The sequence below is a fragment of the Pecten maximus genome, chromosome 19, assembly GCF_902652985.1.
Source record: "Pecten maximus chromosome 19, xPecMax1.1, whole genome shotgun sequence".
NCBI classification, from domain to species: Eukaryota; Metazoa; Mollusca; class Bivalvia; order Pectinida; family Pectinidae; genus Pecten; species Pecten maximus.
In genome coordinates, this window is record NC_047033.1 from 8,589,803 (window position 1) to 8,611,189 (window position 21,387).

General features: G+C 35.5%; 1 protein-coding gene across 1 annotated transcript in view; it reads left to right on the top strand.

The window, feature by feature from the left end:
- The window catches only part of LOC117318103 (cardioacceleratory peptide receptor-like), a 38,956-nt gene extending 21,763 nt beyond the window's left edge, over positions 1–17,193 (top strand). Inside the window, exons 3-6 of the mRNA XM_033873104.1 lie at positions 2,446–2,795; positions 3,676–3,817; positions 13,706–13,810; positions 16,287–17,193. Of these exons, the coding sequence (XP_033728995.1) occupies positions 2,446–2,795; positions 3,676–3,817; positions 13,706–13,810; positions 16,287–16,687 (998 nt within the window). The 3' untranslated portion in view covers positions 16,688–17,193. The remainder of the gene's footprint in view (positions 1–2,445; positions 2,796–3,675; positions 3,818–13,705; positions 13,811–16,286) is intronic.
- Positions 17,194–21,387: the final 4,194 nt, after the last annotated feature.

Below are 21,387 nucleotides of genomic sequence, written 5' to 3' on the forward strand. Positions count from 1 at the left end.
TTATTTTCAAAGAGATACAGAATACAAGAATGTCCTCATACATAGGGGCTAGCATTCGCCATGCTTCGCCATGCTTCGCCATGCTTCTGTCTTCCTATAAATATATTCCTGTGTGTTGTTTTAACATCGATGGGAATGGGACACTTAGGCCTATGTAAAGCATAACATTGTCTATTTATCTATTTTTTTTTCAATGTTTTCATTTTTCGTTTCGTTTCGTTTCGTTTTGCTTTCGTTTCGCACTTTACAGGTACCCCTTATTGTTGCACACTGTTACTGAAAATATTTTAATGTGAAGTCCCTGTGGAGATTGGAACTTTCACTCGTGTCTTTTTTACATTATATATTAAAGAAACCGACATTGACTTGTTATTGATATTGCACCTTTTGTTACCTTTATTTTTCTTTTTGGCAACGTTTCTAAGTCTCCCGAGATATCTGTCAAACGAACAAGGAATACCGAAAATGTTATCGGTCACACAACTGAGAATTATACTGGAAATGTGACATTTATCTTAACAGGCAATAACAAAATTGATCTCCGATGTGAAGTGTGGATAATGCCAGTAAACCCCAAGCAAGGGAATATCAAACACAGATTCGAGGCACTCCTCGCTCAAAAATTAATCCCGATGGTTTGTATGACCTTATCTGTAACACACAGGGGTGATAAATATCTCTTGCATATCTGGAACATGTTGGAAGTCTGCGATAACAAAATACAACTGTTTGTGCTGATAAACTTTGAGAAATCAATTTTAAAAAGAGATTTTCTTTTCTCTCTGTATGCTCTAACTACAATACCACTATACAATTTTCTCATCCCTGTCAGCCACAATCCATGGTTGGCTCTTTCTTATTACTTCAAAAGCTTTCTACGGCCTAGTGAGTGCTTATCTCTTCATTGTGTCGAGTTAAGTTGATTACATTAGTAAATCTCGATCGTCAATGGTTCAAGGTATAATATTGAAAAAAGTCAGTATGGCCGATAAAAGAAAATGGATTTGCGATCTTAAGTGTGACAATTCATATAAGTTGACGCTGATTAACTTTTAGAAATCTATTCTGAAGAGATTTTCTATCCGTTTTGTATGATCTTACTTCAACACCTTTGTACAATTTGCTCATTCCGTCTGTCATAACCGATGCCACTGCCGTTCCTATTACTTCCCAAAAATATATACGGCCTATTGAGTTCAAAGTATAACATAGGAATAATCTAATGGCTTATAAAGCGAAAAACAATTTGCTATTTTAAATGCAATAGCAATGTATGTATAATTGAAACAATAATAACGAACTGGAAATCATGATGACTCCAGTTCCTGTTTAAGAACCTGCACGATGTAGAAGATCCAGACTGAGTTTTACTGTTAGAATTACGACTTCAGTTTTGAAGTCAGCTTACGAGCCATCTGTCATCTCATAGGAACAGTATCTGAATCTCATTTTGTGTATACAAGGTTGCCATGAAGATCTTTCTTTTGGGAGAGTTACGATTCTGTTCGGATAACGGTTTTTGCTATTTTAATGTCATATTATCTACGCAAATCATGTGTGAAAATGATTTCATACGACTCAGGTTGAAAAAATAAATTAAAAATAACTGAAAATATCGTAATTGACGAGATATGGACGACAGTTTTCAGCCGAATTGAAATCGAAGTGAATTGAATATGTATCGACGATATCCCGGAGGACAAAGCTATTACTTCAAATTGATATCGTACCATGCATACATTCGGATATCACCCCGAGTGCATTTAACACTCATATATGCTTTAAATAAATATGATCAGCTGCTTTTCGTGAGACAATGGTTTTTCCACTTGACTTATGATTGTTCAGAAATAAAAAAAAAAAACATACCAAAGAGTGTATGGCCACTTCTGAATTATAGATACTGGGGTGTTCCTGAAATTTTGATTTGTCCTGTGCACACACGTGAACATGCACACACAAGAATGCTGTAGTCGGTTTCGACACATATCATATGCACAGTTTATTGGTTTCTGCGTAGTTTGTGTCAAATATGTTTCGGAGGAAAATCGAATAGACAAATGATACAGAGATAACATTCTCAACAACGAAATTGTTAAATATATTTTCGGTTATCGCCTGATAGGTTCATGGCAGCTTGGGTTTTGATGACATCTTGCAGGTGAGCACGGGCAGCTATCGAGCCAGTTTGAAGTCCTTATTCGATTTTTTGTAGTACCGATAATAACTATCTACCGAATTGTGAAAAACTAGATATATATTTTTTCGAGTAATTTTCGAGGTTAAACTAAGTATCATGAAGTTTTGTATCATACATTGTAATAACAATTGAAAAGGACGATGTTTTCGGAAGAATTATTTTAGATCGTTTGCGTTTTATTGTGAGATACTTCTATGTTCGATATAACCACATGTGATATTAGATACCTTATTTCTATTTTTCAGACTTTCTTATGGCTGTTTTCTACATTTTCCCCGTTGTGATAGACAGGCTCCTGGATGTCTGGCTGGCTGGTCTGTTTATGTGTAAACTCATCAAGTACCTGAGTTTGGTCGTGTGTTTCGCCTCGACTTATATGTTAGTTGTTTTAAGTGTTGATAGACTATATGCCATCGCTCGGCCACTGTCCGCCACCAGGAGGGGGATAGTCTACAAGTGGACACTGGTCATCTTTGCCTGGGTTATTGCTGCCTTACTAGGTGTCTACGACCTGGTGTTCGCTGGGATATTGACAGGAATTCCTACCCCTGAACATGATACACCGTTCTGTGAAATCACTTACCCGGATCATTTGGTAAGAATTTTGGTTTTTAAACAATGAAAACTTTAATTAATCTAATTTACAACAATTGCCTTAACTTATCTTTCTTGTAAGTCCAAGTATTGAACCCCTGCTGCCTGGGTGAAAGGCAGGTGTGTTACCACTGTGCCAACCGACCACCCTAGTCTGATAGTTTTTGTATTGGAGACTGTTAATATCCTTTGTTAAATACAATATATAGCCCTCAACGATAGATAACGTATATCTTATAAACACACGAAAAACCCCTACTATTGATGATTGACATGAAATTGGTGATTTTCCTGTTTATTTTCAATTCATTCGGGTTTAACATGATGACCCGGGAACATGAAATAAAACCTTGAAATAATTGGTCAAAACATAAATCCATTAAAAGATTTGCATGTTTATAAGCTGAATTTGATTTAGTGAGATGCAAGATGTTGAAAACCACCAAAAAATTTAATAGTCGACATCATGACATTATGTGAGAATTTTCCACTTCCTTGTTTGATATGAGGTCAGACGTATTTTGTGCTTGTTGAAATGTCTTGCATTTCCGTTGCTACCACCTTAATACTCTGTGTGACTTTGCCATACATTGTAAATGTATATCTAAATGGCGAATGTCGTTGATGAAACAGAAGACACTCACTCTGTCGGAACACCTAGTTTTTTTGTTCTTGTTCTTTCAAAAGAACATCGATAGTTTTGGTCTTATTTTCCCCTCGTTTAACCGTCATTACCTTGCTATTCTTTGTAATTTTGATTATGTCTTATTAACTGGTTATTTATATCTTCTCTGTCTTTTGTATGATTAGTTGCTGTAATTTTGCTTAAAAAACTTTTAAAAGAAAATTCACTATAATTTCACTATATTTAAAACTTTCAGAGGAAGCTCCTGATCCTATTGTTTGCCTGCACGAACATGTTCGTACCAGCATTGGTCATTTTAGCCTGCTACACTGCTATCGTTGCCATCCTATGGCGGAGAGGAAGAAAGGGAATTCCTTTGACAAAACGTCATACAAAAGGTACAATAGACCTATTAGTTTTCAAATGCTTTGTCATATATATTTGATTTAAAAACTAGTTAAAATGACACCAAAAAGAGTAAATACAAAGAGGTAATATGGACAGACTATCATAACGGAGCTTGCAGATTAAGTCAACTTGATATCGACTGGGTTACAATATGTAGCGAACAAGAACAGGTTTTATATCCAATAGTAAATACGCTTTCATAAATCACATATCAATTCACCATGCAAGTATTCAAAAATCTTACTGTTAACATATTATTTCATTTGATGAGTTAAAATATCTATTTTCAATATCCAATATTCAATGTGTTATTCATTGGGTGTTTAAATTTCAACTGCAACCTATTTGTCTTCATGCCTAAATGTAATAAGAGAACCGATACGGCATTTTTGCGCCAAAAACTAATCCATTTATTACACTTGTATTAATTGGGTGATTCTTGCAGGTTGCATCTCAGTTCGCATTGTAAGAATGTAAAAATCTTTTAAAACGCATATCAATATTGTTAGCTTTTATGAAAATATCGATTTGAAATATTACCTACTTTTAACGTGTTTTTTTTTTCTCTAATGTTTTCTCATTAACCAACAGTAGTAAACAGTGCTTGAGAGTAATACTGGTACAAATCACTTTCAAAACAACGGTCGTTCTGCTTTATTATATATTGTTATGGAGTGTATGATAGACTAGCTATATCAGAAGTATGATTATAATTAGATTCATTAATCAAATAACTAGCAGAGACAGTAGAGTATATCTTGCTAGAAATACGTGCGGTAATTTACGCAATCTGTATCAGTATTGAAATAAATCAAAAAGATAAACTACAAATTGATAACAGACATTCTCGAAATTCTGGTCTTTATCAGCTTAAGGAACACTGACACGTGTAAACTGTTAACTGCACGTTAGCCGAACAAATGAAAAGAGACTTTTTATATACCAGGTGTTTTTCATGTGTATAGGTTGTGACATTTCATTGTGATGGCGTTACTGAGTTTATGGCTGGCTATCTAATCAATTCCTCATAGGGTTCAGGTTCACAAGCATCAATGTCCGATAGGCATATTATCTTCCCAGACGTCATCAAAGATCATCTTGTGGTTCCCAAGTCTTTAATTTGCTCTGCAAAAATCTGAGGGCCATTAAAGAGAAACACTAGTGACATCGGTTTCCTTGAAATAGACATTTAAAGAAGTGAAATGTCATACAAGAATTTTCGAGAAGATAACAAAATTACATCAGTAATTATCTAAATGATGGGCTACTGGGTCAAGTTTCGGTCTTGGTGAATGGTTACAATGTTCCGATCAATATTTTTCTAACATATACCGGCATTAGAATGGCCCAATAACACGACAGTTACATAGCTCATGTTCAATGCTGGTCTTGTAAAGACGATAATTACTGGAAATGTGTTTCCTGTACCATGAATTATATAATTGCTGCAATCTAAACTTCTTCAGAGTTGTAATCTTCTCCATTTCTATTGATGATGATAATATCCACTGGGATAATAATTAGTTAAGGAAGGATAAAAGATTCTATACAAGTTTAAAAAACAGTAAGTATTTAAGAGAGCAGTCAAAACTCAACTGGTGGACAAGTTGCTGTGTAATATTGCGTAGTAAAGGTTTAGTGGAGGTCAGCATGTCAATGAGCGACTGCTCATCATGTATATTATCCGACATATCGAGCAAGGGATTGTTCCCTCCAAACATAGCAGATGTAACAGTAAAGATGATAAAACAATACCTTGGTAGACCAGTGGGGAAGTAAGTTGGTAAGAGCTTATAGTAACACGTGCTTTTATAGTTATATGTATAATTGGCGTGACGGAATAGAAGTTAGTTAATCTACGTATACATAATATTTCAGCGTTAAGGGGGATTAAATAGAAAAAAAGGTAAATGGATAAAGACAGCTCCCCTGGTTTGGGGAGGGATATGACTCCTCTTGATGGGGACGAGAGAGAAATCTCTAGATTTGAAAGGGAGATAACTCTTCTGAATTGGGACCGGAGATAGTTCCTTGGTTGGGGAAGCGAGAGGACTTCCCTGGAAGAGGAAGAAAGAGATCTGCCCTGGAAGATAAAGGGATTGGACTCTCCTTAGTGAGGAAAGGAAGATAACTCCCCGGAAGCAGACGAGAGAGAACTCCCCTGGATGAGGAAGAATTTGGTTTGGTTTGGTTTATTTTGTTTAACGTCCTATTAACAGCTAAGGTCATAGAAGAAAGGAAGGAAGGAAAGGAGGGGATTATCCTGTATAGAACAGTTTGATTAGTATTGTAATAACAGAAATATTTGGGTACGTGCTTATAGATATGATCACGAAGGCGCATTAGAGTGGTATGGTAGACCAGAGAGGGTTTAACATGTTTTTGTAAGAGACATTTACGTACTGCCTTCGGAAAATGAGTTCGTCTGTCTGCAAATAATACAGTCTGACACATTGTCAGATAAATGTCGTTGACAGTGACATTTTTATGTTCTTATAGTTTGAAATGTATCAAGTTGGCGAATAGCACGTTCTACGTATGCTTTAGATGGCGCCATATCACTGATTAGATCTGTCATTCATTATCTGTACGTGCGGATGTTGATATGACCTTGACTTTGCGTCATAACTGGATGATGCGAAAGGTATATACTGTTAAATCTTCGAAGAGATAATAGAACATGTCCTGGACTGTCTAAGCCTTTTGGTAATTTCGATATAAATATAACAAATATGACTGATCAAATTTCTCGATTATTTTAAGAAATTGAAAATATTGAGTATACAGCGTATTGTATATATAATTTAACAGGGTTTTAGCGACATGTGAAAAAAAATAAGAGTTTGCATCTATTGCATGAAATCTCCGCTTTGCTTCGCTTAGCAGCCTAGCGGGGAATATGGTACTTCTTCCCTCAACGGAACTACCGCTCTCGTTGACCCGAACCATCCGTACTTAACGGCATAATAGCTTGGTAATTGCTTAGAAAGCTTTGCAGAATGTTTCACCGCTGATATCTTGCGTCGTCAGAAAGCTTACATGCATATAAAATCTTGCGATTCCGTCCATATCGTACTGCACGTAAAGTCGTTCAATAATTTCTTATCATAAAAGGTCGTGTCATAATTAATCTACAGATAGAAACACATATACGGAGACTTGATTTCGACCTATTGTAACATTCATTGCGCAGGCGCACGGCGCTTTTTGTTTTATTGTGACTTCCAACTGCCGCGTTTTCGACCTTACGTCTAGTTTACTTTTCGCAAAAATATACGTAATTGCATAAATGCGCAAAACAGTTTGATTTTCACTTGACCGGAGTTTAACTATTGTACAAATACTTAATTTACTGTATGTACGTGCCACCGACTAACGTCAATATACCCTGAAACCCCAGTTAAATACAGACGAACATATCAAAAACATATAATACGTCTATCGGACAATAATATCTACCAACATTTCAACAGTTTCATTTGCTTATCTTTTATTTGTATTGTTCCTGATAAAATAGAGTATAGATTGTCCAATAAAGTAATTATGAAAGAGGGAATGCACTCTGGGGGAAATATGCTTTAGGTATGGAATCTGATATTCTCTCGATGTTTTATTATGTGCGCGATCACCATCTTTAAAGCATTAAATATATTATTTATTTACAATTTTACTTTGACAATAACTTATCCTCTAGGTTTTCATTTTTATTGTGCTAATTACTCAATGGATAATAGTAAATAGTATCAATATATCTATGAGTGGACTTGTCATTGAAAGGAAAAGCAATGTCCAAGATCTTAAAATTTAAGTAAGAAAGTCGTATTAAAATATTTGGTTCAGAAAGGGGTTATAATTATATTTTTCGAAACTTTAGAGACTTGAAATATTTTTTTACAGAGGTTGAATAGGAAAACCATTATATAGCAGTTCTGTTCGAGAGAAACGCGAGTATTACTGAATTTGAATTACAATAATTGGAAATGTACTATTACACATGTATACTTTGTTAATAGCTTTTGTCCAATGTACATGAAAAACAATGCACTGACTCAGCAAAAATTGTACAATGATTATCAATGATCGAATACATGTTATTGAAAACTCCCAGAAAAAAAACGAAATAAAATAGTGTCTACTAATACTATCTCAAGGAAGATGTTATTTACAGTGGTTTTATTCTTAGAGTGCTTTTAGTGCGAGATATTTCTTACTTTATTGCGTTACAGTCGGAAAGTCGAACTGTATTTTACATCAACCAGACAGCAGAGCACTTTAGCTGTACACTAGATCATTCAAACGTTTAAGTTGATGTTTCACAAAGGTCTGGTCATAAAAATATCTACTGTGGCGTACTAGTACATATGAACCTACGAACCCTTAGTGCTTATATGTTATACCTTATTTGGTACATAAGTCTATTACTAGCACATATTAATAATTTAGGAGGTACAGATGTACTTTTCGATAATATTGGAATAACGAATGACATCATACTTGTAAACATAAACCTTTTACAAACTAAAAGGAAAAAATAGATCATACTGATATGAAAACTTTTTGCTGTAACGCATATGTTTTTTATTCATCACTGACAAAACATAGTACTCATAAGGGAACATGTGGTGTATCACGTGATAATCTTAATAAGGGTTATCTCATGATTTTGATTTTACATGGTTTTTTTTTCTTTTTACGTTATAAGGTTTGATTTTGACTTGCAAGTCAAAATTACGGTGTTTTATTATTTCTGGATTAACGTTCTTTATACAACTGTTTAAGTGGTGCATATAAAGAGAAGGGCAAAGCGCGGATCAGAATAACTCATTCTGGTGTTCTGCAATGTCTTCTTAAGAGTAGACGTCGAGGACCTTACCGAAACTCTACAAGATGCCCCACATTAAATCGCGTCTTACGTCATACACCATTTCCTACCGTATACTATTATTTTTTCTTCACCATCACGTGTTAAAACAGAAAATTATATCACTATATTAAATCAATGACCGTTCCCTACATTCCATAATATATAAAACAAACAATTGTACTCTTTTTGACCATATGGCATTGTTTTAAGATTAACCTAAATCAACCATGTGAGAGTGTGAAGACAACACAGTATACGTTACTGATTTGCACGGTTCACCTGTGAGGCGCCCGACAGGATTCCGGACTGTTTTATGCATGGATTGAATAAGTTCGTATATCCTCGTAACATGTTAAGAGGCGTTTTTGCATATCAATATGCACGGAAAAGGAAATAGTAAAATTGAATATCTATAATCTTCACTTAAATGAAACATGAAAGGGAATATTAAATATTCTAGATATAAAATCCACCATACAAAATTACTTAGATATCATTATAAAAGTTAAGAGGGATGATTGATATGTTGTGAGCCTCGCATTGAAGGAGGTACTCAAGGATGTTCTTTTTAAGTCCTGATATTCCGATATAGGGCCGTGTACCCAGGGACTGGTCTCAGTTGGTTAGTTCATAGCGACGAGGTAGCACTATAAAGTAAACGAGAGAAGCGGCTCTTGCAAAATGGACAAAATCAGTGAAAAAGCAGTTATCAAATAAAAGCCGTTTAACACCCAAGTATAGATTATTTCCAAAAGGGACAAGCAATAAATGGCACATACTATGCTTCACTTCTGAGGAAGTTGCGGGAAAACATTAAATCTAAGTGCCGAGAAAAGCTCACTTAATGTGTGTTATTCCATTAGGACAATGGTCCTTTTCACAAGTCTGTTATTGCCATGGCCGCCATTCATGATTATGGCTTTAAATTTTGATTGACATCCACCTTATTCACTTGATCTCGTTCCATCATACTTTCATCTATTTCCAAAACTGAAAGCAGTTATTCCAGGCACCCACTTCCAGTTCGATGATGACGTTATGCATGCAGTGGCTGACCTTCTGAACAGCCAAGAAAAGGAGTTCTATGAAATTGGCATTGAGGTCCTCTAACACCGATGGCAAAAGTGTGGTAATATGTTAAAAAATAATACAATATGTCCGGCAAAATGCAAATCCTTCAATATGAGGTTCAGAACATATCAATCAGCCCTCTTAGATTCTTGTAATATACCAATTATATTTCAAGAACTTAAGCCTGTTAATTCTACTCCTCAAAAACAAAACAGGCTTTCATATTTTAATTTTATTACTTTATTTTAATCATCTACATAAAAACAAGATATTTTGTTGCAATACTATGGTGATTCTTTTCAGCAAAATCCTTTTTTTGTCTGAGGAATGGATCATATTTAGGCAAAATATTTTAACAATATATATTGTTTCAAATGACCCGGGAATGAGATGCTAGATATGATATATTACTGCTTCGCCTATAGGTATAAAGACTAGAAAATTCAAACAGTCGTGGATCTAAAGAAACAATCACTAAATCTGCTCTTCAAAATGAGCAAGCCTAGCTCTGTATCGACATATTCATTCGCTCGTGTGTCAGGTACCAATTTAACACTCTCCATGAGCTCCAATAAAAGCACAACGATATATGGACTTGACCCCAAATGGTGTGAAAATATTGCCAATCTGTTTCCCCCGATATCAATTATCTGAGTCCGTGGCCTTAGGGAGATATTAAGAGCCCTTCAACGATCGCCATATGAATTTCTATTTCACATGCTTCTCCTGATAATCGAACTTACGATAAGTGTTTATAAAGCTATTTTGATGGCTAGCGATGATAGTTTAGAAGTGGTGAGGTGATACTGAATTGTCATTGGTAAGAGTCTTAGAGTAAATTTTACAGGAACGACAAAGAAATACATTGGATCGCCAAATTACGTGTAAATGTCTCATCCTACTGTGGGTGGAGGGTTTCATACAAGGAAATAAAAAAGATGACTATTATATTAGCAAAGATAATTATTGTCAGCGTTCTTAATTTGGTGCACTCGAAGTTAAGCGCATTTCCAAATTTAATCAGATTAGCTCAATGCTGAACTGTTGCATCGAAAGTAGTGTCTATAGAAATAATACATACAAACTTATATATATAGAACATGTATATATAGATATACAAATGTAGAACACGTATATATATATTTAGAGCATGTATATATATATATATATATATATATAGAACATGTATATATATATATATAGAACATGTATATATATATATGTAGAACATGCAATAAGAGCATAATTTATAAGTCCAATGCTTCACGTTCGCAAAAAGGTGGGAATTAGTAAGTTGATTGCAATACCACAGAATGCAAAAACATATTCAAGATATATCTGTAACAAAATAAAGAAAATACAAATAGAGTAGGAATGATTGAATGATTCTACCGGAATAAGGGGGTATTGTTTATTTTTATGTTTATGATACAGAGGTACTCGTCATATAATAATAAAAAAAACTAAGCTGCATCTCTGGTTTTCTTAATACAGGTCTCGTTACACAGTTTTCCGTCAAATTCCTAAACTCCCTACGTAATGCTACTCAAACAAGTTCAATATCAAAACAGGAAATTGGAGATATTCCAATTTATACGTTCTAATCCATCACAATGCCGCCTACTGCTTCATTACATCGAGCGGTCAAAGTTAATATTAATCTATACTGTGGTCTACAGATTGAAATGGTATGCGACAGTTCGGGTCAGTTTATATGGACAGGGTAACGATTTTAGCCATGTAATTACAATACGCATTATCCTTGACCGTTGACACATCCCTGTGAATTAGGCTCAGAGATTCCCACAATGACTTCCCGAATACAACGAATGTTTGGATTTCCTGACCTCAGAGTATTAAAGACTTGTGTAAACATCTCAGTATGGACTAGGTTGGACGGGGAGAACAGAATGTACATTATCTTGTCGGCATCCGTCTAAGATTCCGCTAATGTTTCCTTTATTTATGCTAAAAAAATTGTTCAGAGACACATTTCATTCTAGCACATTTCAAAATAAATTGAGTAGATACTAATTAAACTGCATACTACAGCTGTGTCGACCTTATTTGACTCATCAGTGATGCCAAAGGATTATCTATCTACTTTTTTTTACTTTTAAAAAGTACATACATGTATGTGGTCATGAAAATTCTTAAAATGTGGGATCTATTATATCGTCATTATATATATTTTCTAACTCTTTATTACTGCTTCCTTTCTTTGACAATATTATCACGTTTTATTTATATATGTCTATATAATGTACATTTATATGTATATAAATCAGTACTTATCCCTATGTCCGATCTTAAAATAGGCGTGTCAAGTACTGGGTTGCTGTAAATAACGTATGTGTTTGTTTTGTTGCACAATATCCAGGCTAAGGTATTTCTAACATGATTACGATTCAATTTTGTTTCGACACAATGGACATCATTGTATGATGTCGGTCATGACTTATATAAAAAAGGAACAGTGATTCCTTAACATTTTGGTCATAGTGTTGAAATGTTGTCAAATATTGCTTACATCCCTTTCATGATCTTGTTGTCTCCATTATATATTTATTATATATTATTACATTTATGTTTAAAACAGAGACAGCGAGAACCTATATTCTGTATGATAAATGTATGGTTTGGAATGGAAATGGACAGCATTGATTAACCTTGTTTTTAACCTCTTATCCGAGTCAGCGGGGAAACTGGCCTAATAGCATGCTTACCCTGGACATTGATAAAAGCTAGCATGTATAATTCCCAATTGGTTACCATTGGCCAGAAAGCCTAATTTAATGTGATGTGAACAGTTGTTTGTAGACCAAATTGCTATCCGTCACAAAGTCATGTTTGGTGTCTTCGACGGCATGCTATTAAGTCGGCAGCAGTTCTGCGCTATCACAGAGAGACACACACAAACATACAACAGCCTGCCAAAACATACACAGACTAACCAAGCGCACGCGTCTCGTAAACAGGCGGGCCGTCTTTAAATAACTATAGCTGTAGATGTTATTCTTTACTTAACCAAAGCAATCGGTATTTTCGTATTGATAAATGTATACAACTCATAAATACCAACACAAACACAAGAGAAAATCTACAAAAAGCTGTTGACAACCTTCATTTAGTTACTTCATTGTCCATATTGTGTAGTTCGTTCCTTTTGAATATAAATGTAATACAATATAATGGATTTTCGCGCTAGCGGCTTAGAACCCTATTCTATGGAAAACAAGTATGTCCGCGGTGCGTGTTCCTTAAATGGAAACTGGCCAGGGATCAACAAACCTTGATTATTTAGTCAACTGTATTTGAATGTATATCAAGCATTTATTTTTTGTGTTTGTTTTGCATTGCTACGTATCATAGTTTTTGCTACACATACTATCATATCCATACTATCACATTTCTGGCATGGGGTATCTGGTAAAAAAAATGTCAGACGTTCCTTGCACAGATTTGAAGGAATGTAAATGTATTAAAATGTCTTTTGTTTGATTGGTATACTATGTTAACCCTTATACAGTGTAACTATTTTCCCAGACAGTTGAGCGTTTCATCAATCAATTAATCAATATGAAAATGTATTCAAACCATTGTCAACCATTTACTTTTCTCATATTTTTTGTTTAGTTGGGGATTCAAAACACCGAAACACTTTACATTTCTAGTCATTTGTCTGACGAAAATTAAAGTGAGGCCACACAAACGCCACGCTTTAATTCAATATTTGACGTAGGATACCAACGTCCCATTCATACCTACCAACCTGCAAAGCATGATTCATAATACTAAGAATATCGGGGTCAGCGTATACAGCGTCCATATCGTCTGGGCGAGAGAACGTTAGAAAGAAGACGTATTAATCTTTGAAACCAACACTTGTAATTATTAAAACGTAAGTTAATCAAGTGAAACTTGATTATTATCTATATTCCAGCTGATGCCGACTCCTACACCACCGACTCGAGACTTAAAACCGATTCCGGAATCATCCACAGGGCCAAGATCAAAACTATTAAGATTACATTTGTTGTGGTTTCTGGTATGTATGGCAGATATATTGCTAAATTATACATGAGTATAACACCATTTCTCCGTTATCAATACATATTCTATAAATGATAAATCAATATGATCAGGCACAAGTTCTAAGAACATAATGGGATTTTCTTTTTTATTCTGCAAATATCCCGTCCTTTTCTATTGAAAATCGACTAATGGCGAATTCGCCTTCGGCACAGTGAACTGCAGATGAGTGATTGTTAACTTGCACATTCTGAGCATACTCCAGTACCTTCCATGGAATTTGAAGCCTTACATCATAAAAGGAAATTATGATTAATATTAATCATCTTTCGTCCTAAGTTTTATACCGACAGCATTGTCAACTTGGACATAAGGAGTGCATGAAATCAACACTCCCAATTATTCACTAACTTGTTACAGGTGTATCAAAAACACCATATCTGCCCTAATGAAAATAAATAGGAGATCGAATGTCAACTCTGCCCTCAATTGTCATTCCAACGCTAATATATTACATGTGTTTAGGTTTCTTGTCCATTTCTGAATCTTTCTTGTGTTACCATCAGTGTCTGCTAGTTGTTTCATTCAGCAGTGATAATTACAGGTTTTGATTTGTAAGGATTTCATGCTTTCCTGGTTGATTCCTGACAGAATCAGGTGGGGTTAGGTGAAGTAGTTGAGAAGGCAATGACTTGTTATCGTGATATATGCCCTGCCAAATATCACTAAACAAATGTGAAAACGAAAAAGATAAATGAAACTATATTAACCAAATGTGTTTCGAGTACAAACACAGCTAACAGATACAATGGAAAGATTCATCATGTTGTTATTTTGGTAAGATATTAGTGGATTTCTACATGCTAAGGTGATTTTTTCTTTCTTTTAGTCGGTTTATATAATAATAGGAATTTATCATCCGATGCCCTGCGGAGGCATTGGAAACATCTAATGCCAATTTAATACCGCTGATATGTAGGAACGATTTTACAATATAATTATACTATGTATTTGTACTTTATGATAGATAAAGATGTAGATATTTATCATGTCACTGAATGATAAGGTGCATGGAGTGGGACTTTCAATTTGGGTGACAGATAAATAGAATGTCTTCCGATTCAAGTCTAACCAGTCACATCTTAGCAGACGATTTTCAACTTCACAGAGGCTCTATTTTGTAAGGTAGGCCTTTGACATCAGTGAATAACCACAAAACTAAAATGTCATATACATACACAACCTACACAACCGGAAACCTTGTTTCAACACAAGTGCGTGGTCTTTCAATGTTGTCGTGTCTTGCAATTCTAAAAAAAAAAAAATCGGAAACGAGCCCCTCTGAGTGTGACGACATTGACTTGACCATTTGATAATTCCTAGATCAAGAACGGCGCTTATAGTTAGTTTGTGTTGACTACTTTTTGTTATTAATCATAAGATATTACTCTCATAACTTGTGAACTGCTGTATTTTTTGTTGTGGATTATAAATGCTAGCAATAGAAAGCTCTCCAGGCCGAAAGCAACTGGCGGCCATTGTTTTGACTTGCAACACATGGGGCTGTATACCTACTCTTACCGAATCACTGTAAATTGTAGTATACAGTCTCATGAATACAATTTGGTTTATTAACGACATATAGGCAAATGCAACACAGAATGTAAATATATTGCTTATGACATAATTTGTCTTTGATGATGCTTCTGATTATTCTTGAAGTTAACATATGACCATGGTGTCGATGGTGTGATATGAGCCTTTTTGTATAGTTGTCCTTGTTTGTGATAAATGACACTTGTTATCATGTGTGTGTTGATGTTATGGTTTAGTGTCCTTCCTGTTGAGACATAGACACGTTTGTTCCTGTTGTATGGGAATACAGAATTGTGTGTCATTGCATTTTAATTTGTATACTTCGATGCCGTTTTTACACCATGACATTTATAAAATGCCTTCCTTTATGTTGTCTTTATATTATATTTCACATCCGTCGTATAAGACAAGGTATGATTCATCATTAACAATGTGGTGCTTTTCGCAAACCTGAGTTGATGGTTTAGATTAGTATGTCTTATCGTGACACTGATTACATTACATATTGCACGCTCCAGTGTTGACATTATGTTTGTTTTAGAACGGTTTAGTAAAGTTAAACCGAAGACACCCAGCAGGACACTCCACCCGGTCACATTATACTGATATCAAAATGCTAAGCGCTAAGCAGGAGTAGAAACCATTTTTATAGACTTTATCATGTCTCGTTCAGGGGACAGAGCCCACGGCCTTCCTCGCAGCGACGAAAGGACACATCAAGAAAAATACAGTTATAAGAACGAAGAGAAAAGATAAAATCCCATACTATTGAGAGTGGGGGTTGCAGGTACAAAATGTCTTACGCCCTACCGGCAGGTTTGTACATTATGCAGATAAACTCCCTACGCCTTACCTGCAGTGTTGAACATTATGTTATCGTATGTAATGAAGCTAAGGTATGGTATACTGTGCTGTTGGCTGTTTTAATTGTAGTGCGTTTTGCCTGTATAGCTTGAAATTAAATGTGTTTACCTTATTTTACTGTATTATAAAGTATTTGTCTGTTACAGTGTTTATCGCGTGTTGGGGACCCTTCACTTTCTACTCTATACTTCTCCTGTATCAACTGGTGCCGCTGAACGAGTCTTTCTTCATTCTTATGTCACTTGCCCCAATGAACAGCGTGGCCAACCCAGTAGTTTTCCTCCTGTTCAACTATAAGACACTCTGCGAGAGGAAACGGAAACACAGACAGGATTATAACGGAACCACGACCACCACCAAGACCACATTTACCACTTATATCCACAAAGACTCGGAATGGTCAAAACATTATCCAATGGCTCGTGTGAATTAGAATGATTATGATATGTGACTGGGTAAATTTTGTTTCAATTTCGTGTGTACACAGGAATGGAAAATTTATGGTCTCTGATTGGTCAAAAAGGTATCCAATATCAAATTTGTGTTTGAAACATTATCCAGCAGAAACGATAACTAATACCGGGTCTATTTGAAAGACAGTGAGGGCTCAGGTTATATATAGTGTGTATCAAAACGAAAGTAATGAAGTTGGCATACAATCAGAAATGACCGAAGAATGAGGAGTCGTGAAATGAATTGTATTTTTATTTCTGTTGTGTATATTTCACAAAAGGTCACTATTTCTGCAAAGAGAACAGGATCAACGATTGTCTTATCAGATTGAAACTATAATATCTATGATTGAGAGTTTGTTTAATAATGGACTTGGAATCTTATTCATGTTCAAGTAATGATTAAAGTTACACGAATGGGCTACAAGGAGTTGCAGATGATATATAAATTAGTGTCTGGTGTCGGATTGGAATCATTACGCCTAATTCATATAAATAAATCAGACAATTTTGCATCTCAGAAGTTTTCTATTTTTATTGTTTGTGGTGTAATATATACGGAATATATGTATTTTTTTCTGAGTGCTTTTGGAAACGTTTAACGCTTTTTCATGTTTATAATGTTTTATATACAGACCACCCATTGTGAAACAGCCCATTATTTGTCATTACTTAAAGACAAGGGGAAAACATTCATTACTGCTGTCTTCAGATACTATCCGCCTATATGACGCAGTTTGTATACGGTATGCAAGATATTAAGAAGATGAAACATATGTAGCGTATAGTTTAATTCAGTTGTGTTTAATTCCCTAATTAAATTAAGTTTATATATTTTTGCATAAAAGGATACAAAGCCAAAATCACACCAAATCATTCTTAACAAACTACTTTACGGGATCTAACTTCCTCAGATACCTTTAACGTAAACTTATCTATAAAGTTATTGTAGACGTACTTCTCTCACACAAAACTGATAGCATTGGTGAGATTAAACAACTGGTGAAATAAGAGATTGGTGCATCCAAAATGCTTGAAATAATATACGGAGACTGCTACTGTAAACGTGGAAATTTACGCGAGGGGGAAATTTATGCTAATTACATTATTAGTCCTTTTAATCGCGAAAATTTCCCTCATGCGTATTATTTTGATATCAATATGCAAAAGTATCTCGAACTACAACGAATGAGGATTCGATCGCGAAAATTACCCCAACGCGTATAGTTTATATATCGAGATCGCGAAATTAACCCCCGCGAAAATAGCCACCTTTACAGTATTAGCTCAATCACTATCTACTGGAAAGCGCTAAAATGTATCTGAAATATCTACATTAACATAAATTTCATCGATGCAATCATGAACATTCTGGCATACCCTCGGACCTGTGAGAGCCTGCGATATCATCAAGGGTGTATTTTAATTCCTCGTTTGCGTAAATTGCTCATGAATGAGGGTGCCCGAGCTGTTATCAACTTTAAGGTGATAACAACAAGATAGTAGTTTAGCATGGAAGGAATATTCTCGATACATTTTATCTGGGACCCTGCTCAAAAGCATTATGTGACATGGAGAAATCCAGGAGTATAATAAAGCAGCATAAAACAGCTTTGGAAACACAAATGGGGTGAGCAACTTTGAGGATAGTACAGACAAACTGTTGTATGGTATTAACTCATTTGCTGTCCTCTCTTCTTGTCAGTGGGTTAATCCCTTCGGCTTACATCGGTTGATTCAAGCACCCGTCCACTTTATGTACGGAATTTGCCGAAATGTGACGAGCTTGGTCTGATCCACAACGTTGCCCTTTCCTGAATAGATATTCAATACTGTATTATCATTTAATTTAAAGGGGCTAGTATTTTGCGGTTGTTCCAGTTCGCGGATGTGTAATTTCACGCAACCACGCCTTGTAAACATACTTCAGTTATTACGTATGTTACAGTTGTATTATCAAAATAACTCACTGTGTGTTTATGTTCGCGTAATATCAATTACCTCGAATATAGCGAAATAAAAATTCCCGCAAATATTACAAGATACCAGTATAGAGTAATTCTTTCCCTTTCCGAGGACATCGTCTAACGCTATCAGTACCAGTTGGTGGGTCAGACAGATTAATATTAAAAGTTCATAATGAAGGTTATATACGGGGATACGTTCTGCATAATATTGCATGTATGTTAATGTAGAACTTATTAACAAAATAATCACGAACGTAATGATTTGCCTCATACTTAAATTAAAATAGAACATTTGGGAATACGTAGGAGATTGTTAACGTGATAGGCAAGCCAAAAATCAATTTTAAAGATTCAGGTAATTTATCGGATCTCAGGGACAGTACCAAATATAGAAGGTATTAGAATACCGTCAAACACGATGGATTAATGACAGGAAACTAGCTAGTCAGCTAGAAATCATATGGCTGGGTTTCTCCTTACTGTAGTGGAGTATTCAAACACATTGTGCGATTGCAAGGTACAAGGAAGAGACGTATCGTTTACATACAGATTTAGCATATTGGACTTGCGATGTGAGGTTTGAGTACAGACGTTGAAATTGAACTATAACTGAAATGGAATTGTGAGTGTGTCCTTAATATATGTAACAAGCGACAACTCTTTATTTTGTAAATATAAGGTTTGACAATAACGTAATTGTATTCAATGGATCACGTTTATCACACTACTACGTTCATTACCTATAATTTTACATCAACTATCCTTGATGACGATACAGCCGGCCAGCTGTCTGATCTGGAAATGCTTTATCTATAAAGAAGAGTTCGTTTTCGTAAATTGTTTGTTTGTTTGAAAAGGTTTTACGGTCCATCGACAGCCATGGACATTTAGGGCCAAAGAAAACACTATTGACTGGTTTTATTTGAGTTTAAAAACAGATAAGAAAAAGAAGACACTTAAAAAAAAATCTCATTGTATATTTGGATCATTTCCGCCTATAACGCGTTAATCGGGTTGGCCGAGTTTGTTTTCAATTAAACACATGTCAACGATGTTTGAAAGGAACTTAACTAAACTATTGATAAAACTTACTTATTACAATACCATCATTCTTGGTCCTCATCGTCTGTCAAGCTATTGCTTACAGAGTGAAACGAAGGAAAGTAACTCTGATAGATCAGATGGCAATACCATTTATTTCATATACCAATGCAACGTTATTGTCATGTGGTTAAGACAATAATGAAATATTTTACGACGTTTGGTTTGGTTTATTCTGTTTAACGTCCTATTAACAGCTAAGGTCAGTTAAGGACGGCCTCCCGTGCGTGCAATATTCATGTTTGTGGTGAGTGCGTATGCGTGTTTTGGGAGGCTGTGGTATGTTCGTGTTAAGTGTCCTTGTCATAGGCCGGAACTTTTGCCGATTTATAGTGCTACCTCACTGAAGCATACTGCCGAAGACACCCAGCAGCACACTCCATCCGGTCACATTATACTGACAACGGGCGAACCAGTCGTCCCACTCTGTGTATGCTGAGCGCTAAGCAGGAGCAGCAACTACCATTTTTAAAAATTGGTATGTCTCGGCCAGGGGACAAAACTCAAAGCCTTTCTCACAGGGGCGAACGCTCAACTAAAGGCCAAAAGTGAGGCAGTGTTAAGGGAGACGTTAGGAAGAAGACAGTTGTTAAGAAAGAAGAGAAAAGATAATATCCCAAATGTAGTCGCCTCTTACGATCATGCAATGGGGGCAGCAGGTACAATTCTTACGCCCTACCTGCAGGGCAGATTTTGCGACGTACTTTATTGATGAATAAGCATTGGGCAACATATAGCAATACATTTGGTACAATTCACATTGCGGCATTTTCCTATTTGTAAAAAAAGCCATGAAAAAAGTAGGCACTTATCACGGACACCCTTTCGTTTCATATCGTTCAAAATCAATAATTACGCTACCATCATCTTCTAGTTCTATTATGACCATTATGCAGCCAACATCTGTTCAAAAGCATGTACAGGCATATTTCCCCCAAATAAACCACCCTCAGTACTCAATGGATTACCTTTAAATGTAACATCAGCATAAACAAAATCTTGTCACACATATGAAAGCACTATCTCGTACCGTCAATATTCTGTTATTCAGTTATTTCTTTAAATTGGATGTAGGTCAAAGGTAAAAAAAGGCATTGTCACAAGAAATACATACGTCAAATACCTATGTTGCGTACTCATTAGTGCTTAAACATCGTTGTTTTATATAAAAAAAATAATAGCTGTCTTCAAAGGACGCCAACACCATAGGTATGGCAATAGTTTCCAGGACTTCGTCTCATCGAGCTAAGGAAAGAGACCTCAGTTATCGCAACCTTGTAAAATACAATACGAATATAAGATTGATCCTTACATATTTCGAGGTCGTCATACTGTTAACTTGACTGGCTTTCAAGTTGGTTCTAGCTCTTCTGTGATGTTCAAAAAATACGTATTAGCTAATCGCTTAATCGGTTGTTTTCCTAACACCAATAAAATAGATCATTGTGTTTTCGATTTTGTCATTATTCATTTCAGGGTGCAGAGTGCGAAATGAAGTATTCTATATAGTATCTGATTTTGGGTAAAAATCAACCTTCACCGATATTCTATAGAAAGGGGGTTAACTCGTACATCCGTAGATCATGGGAAAAAAAACATTTCTTCATTTTTTC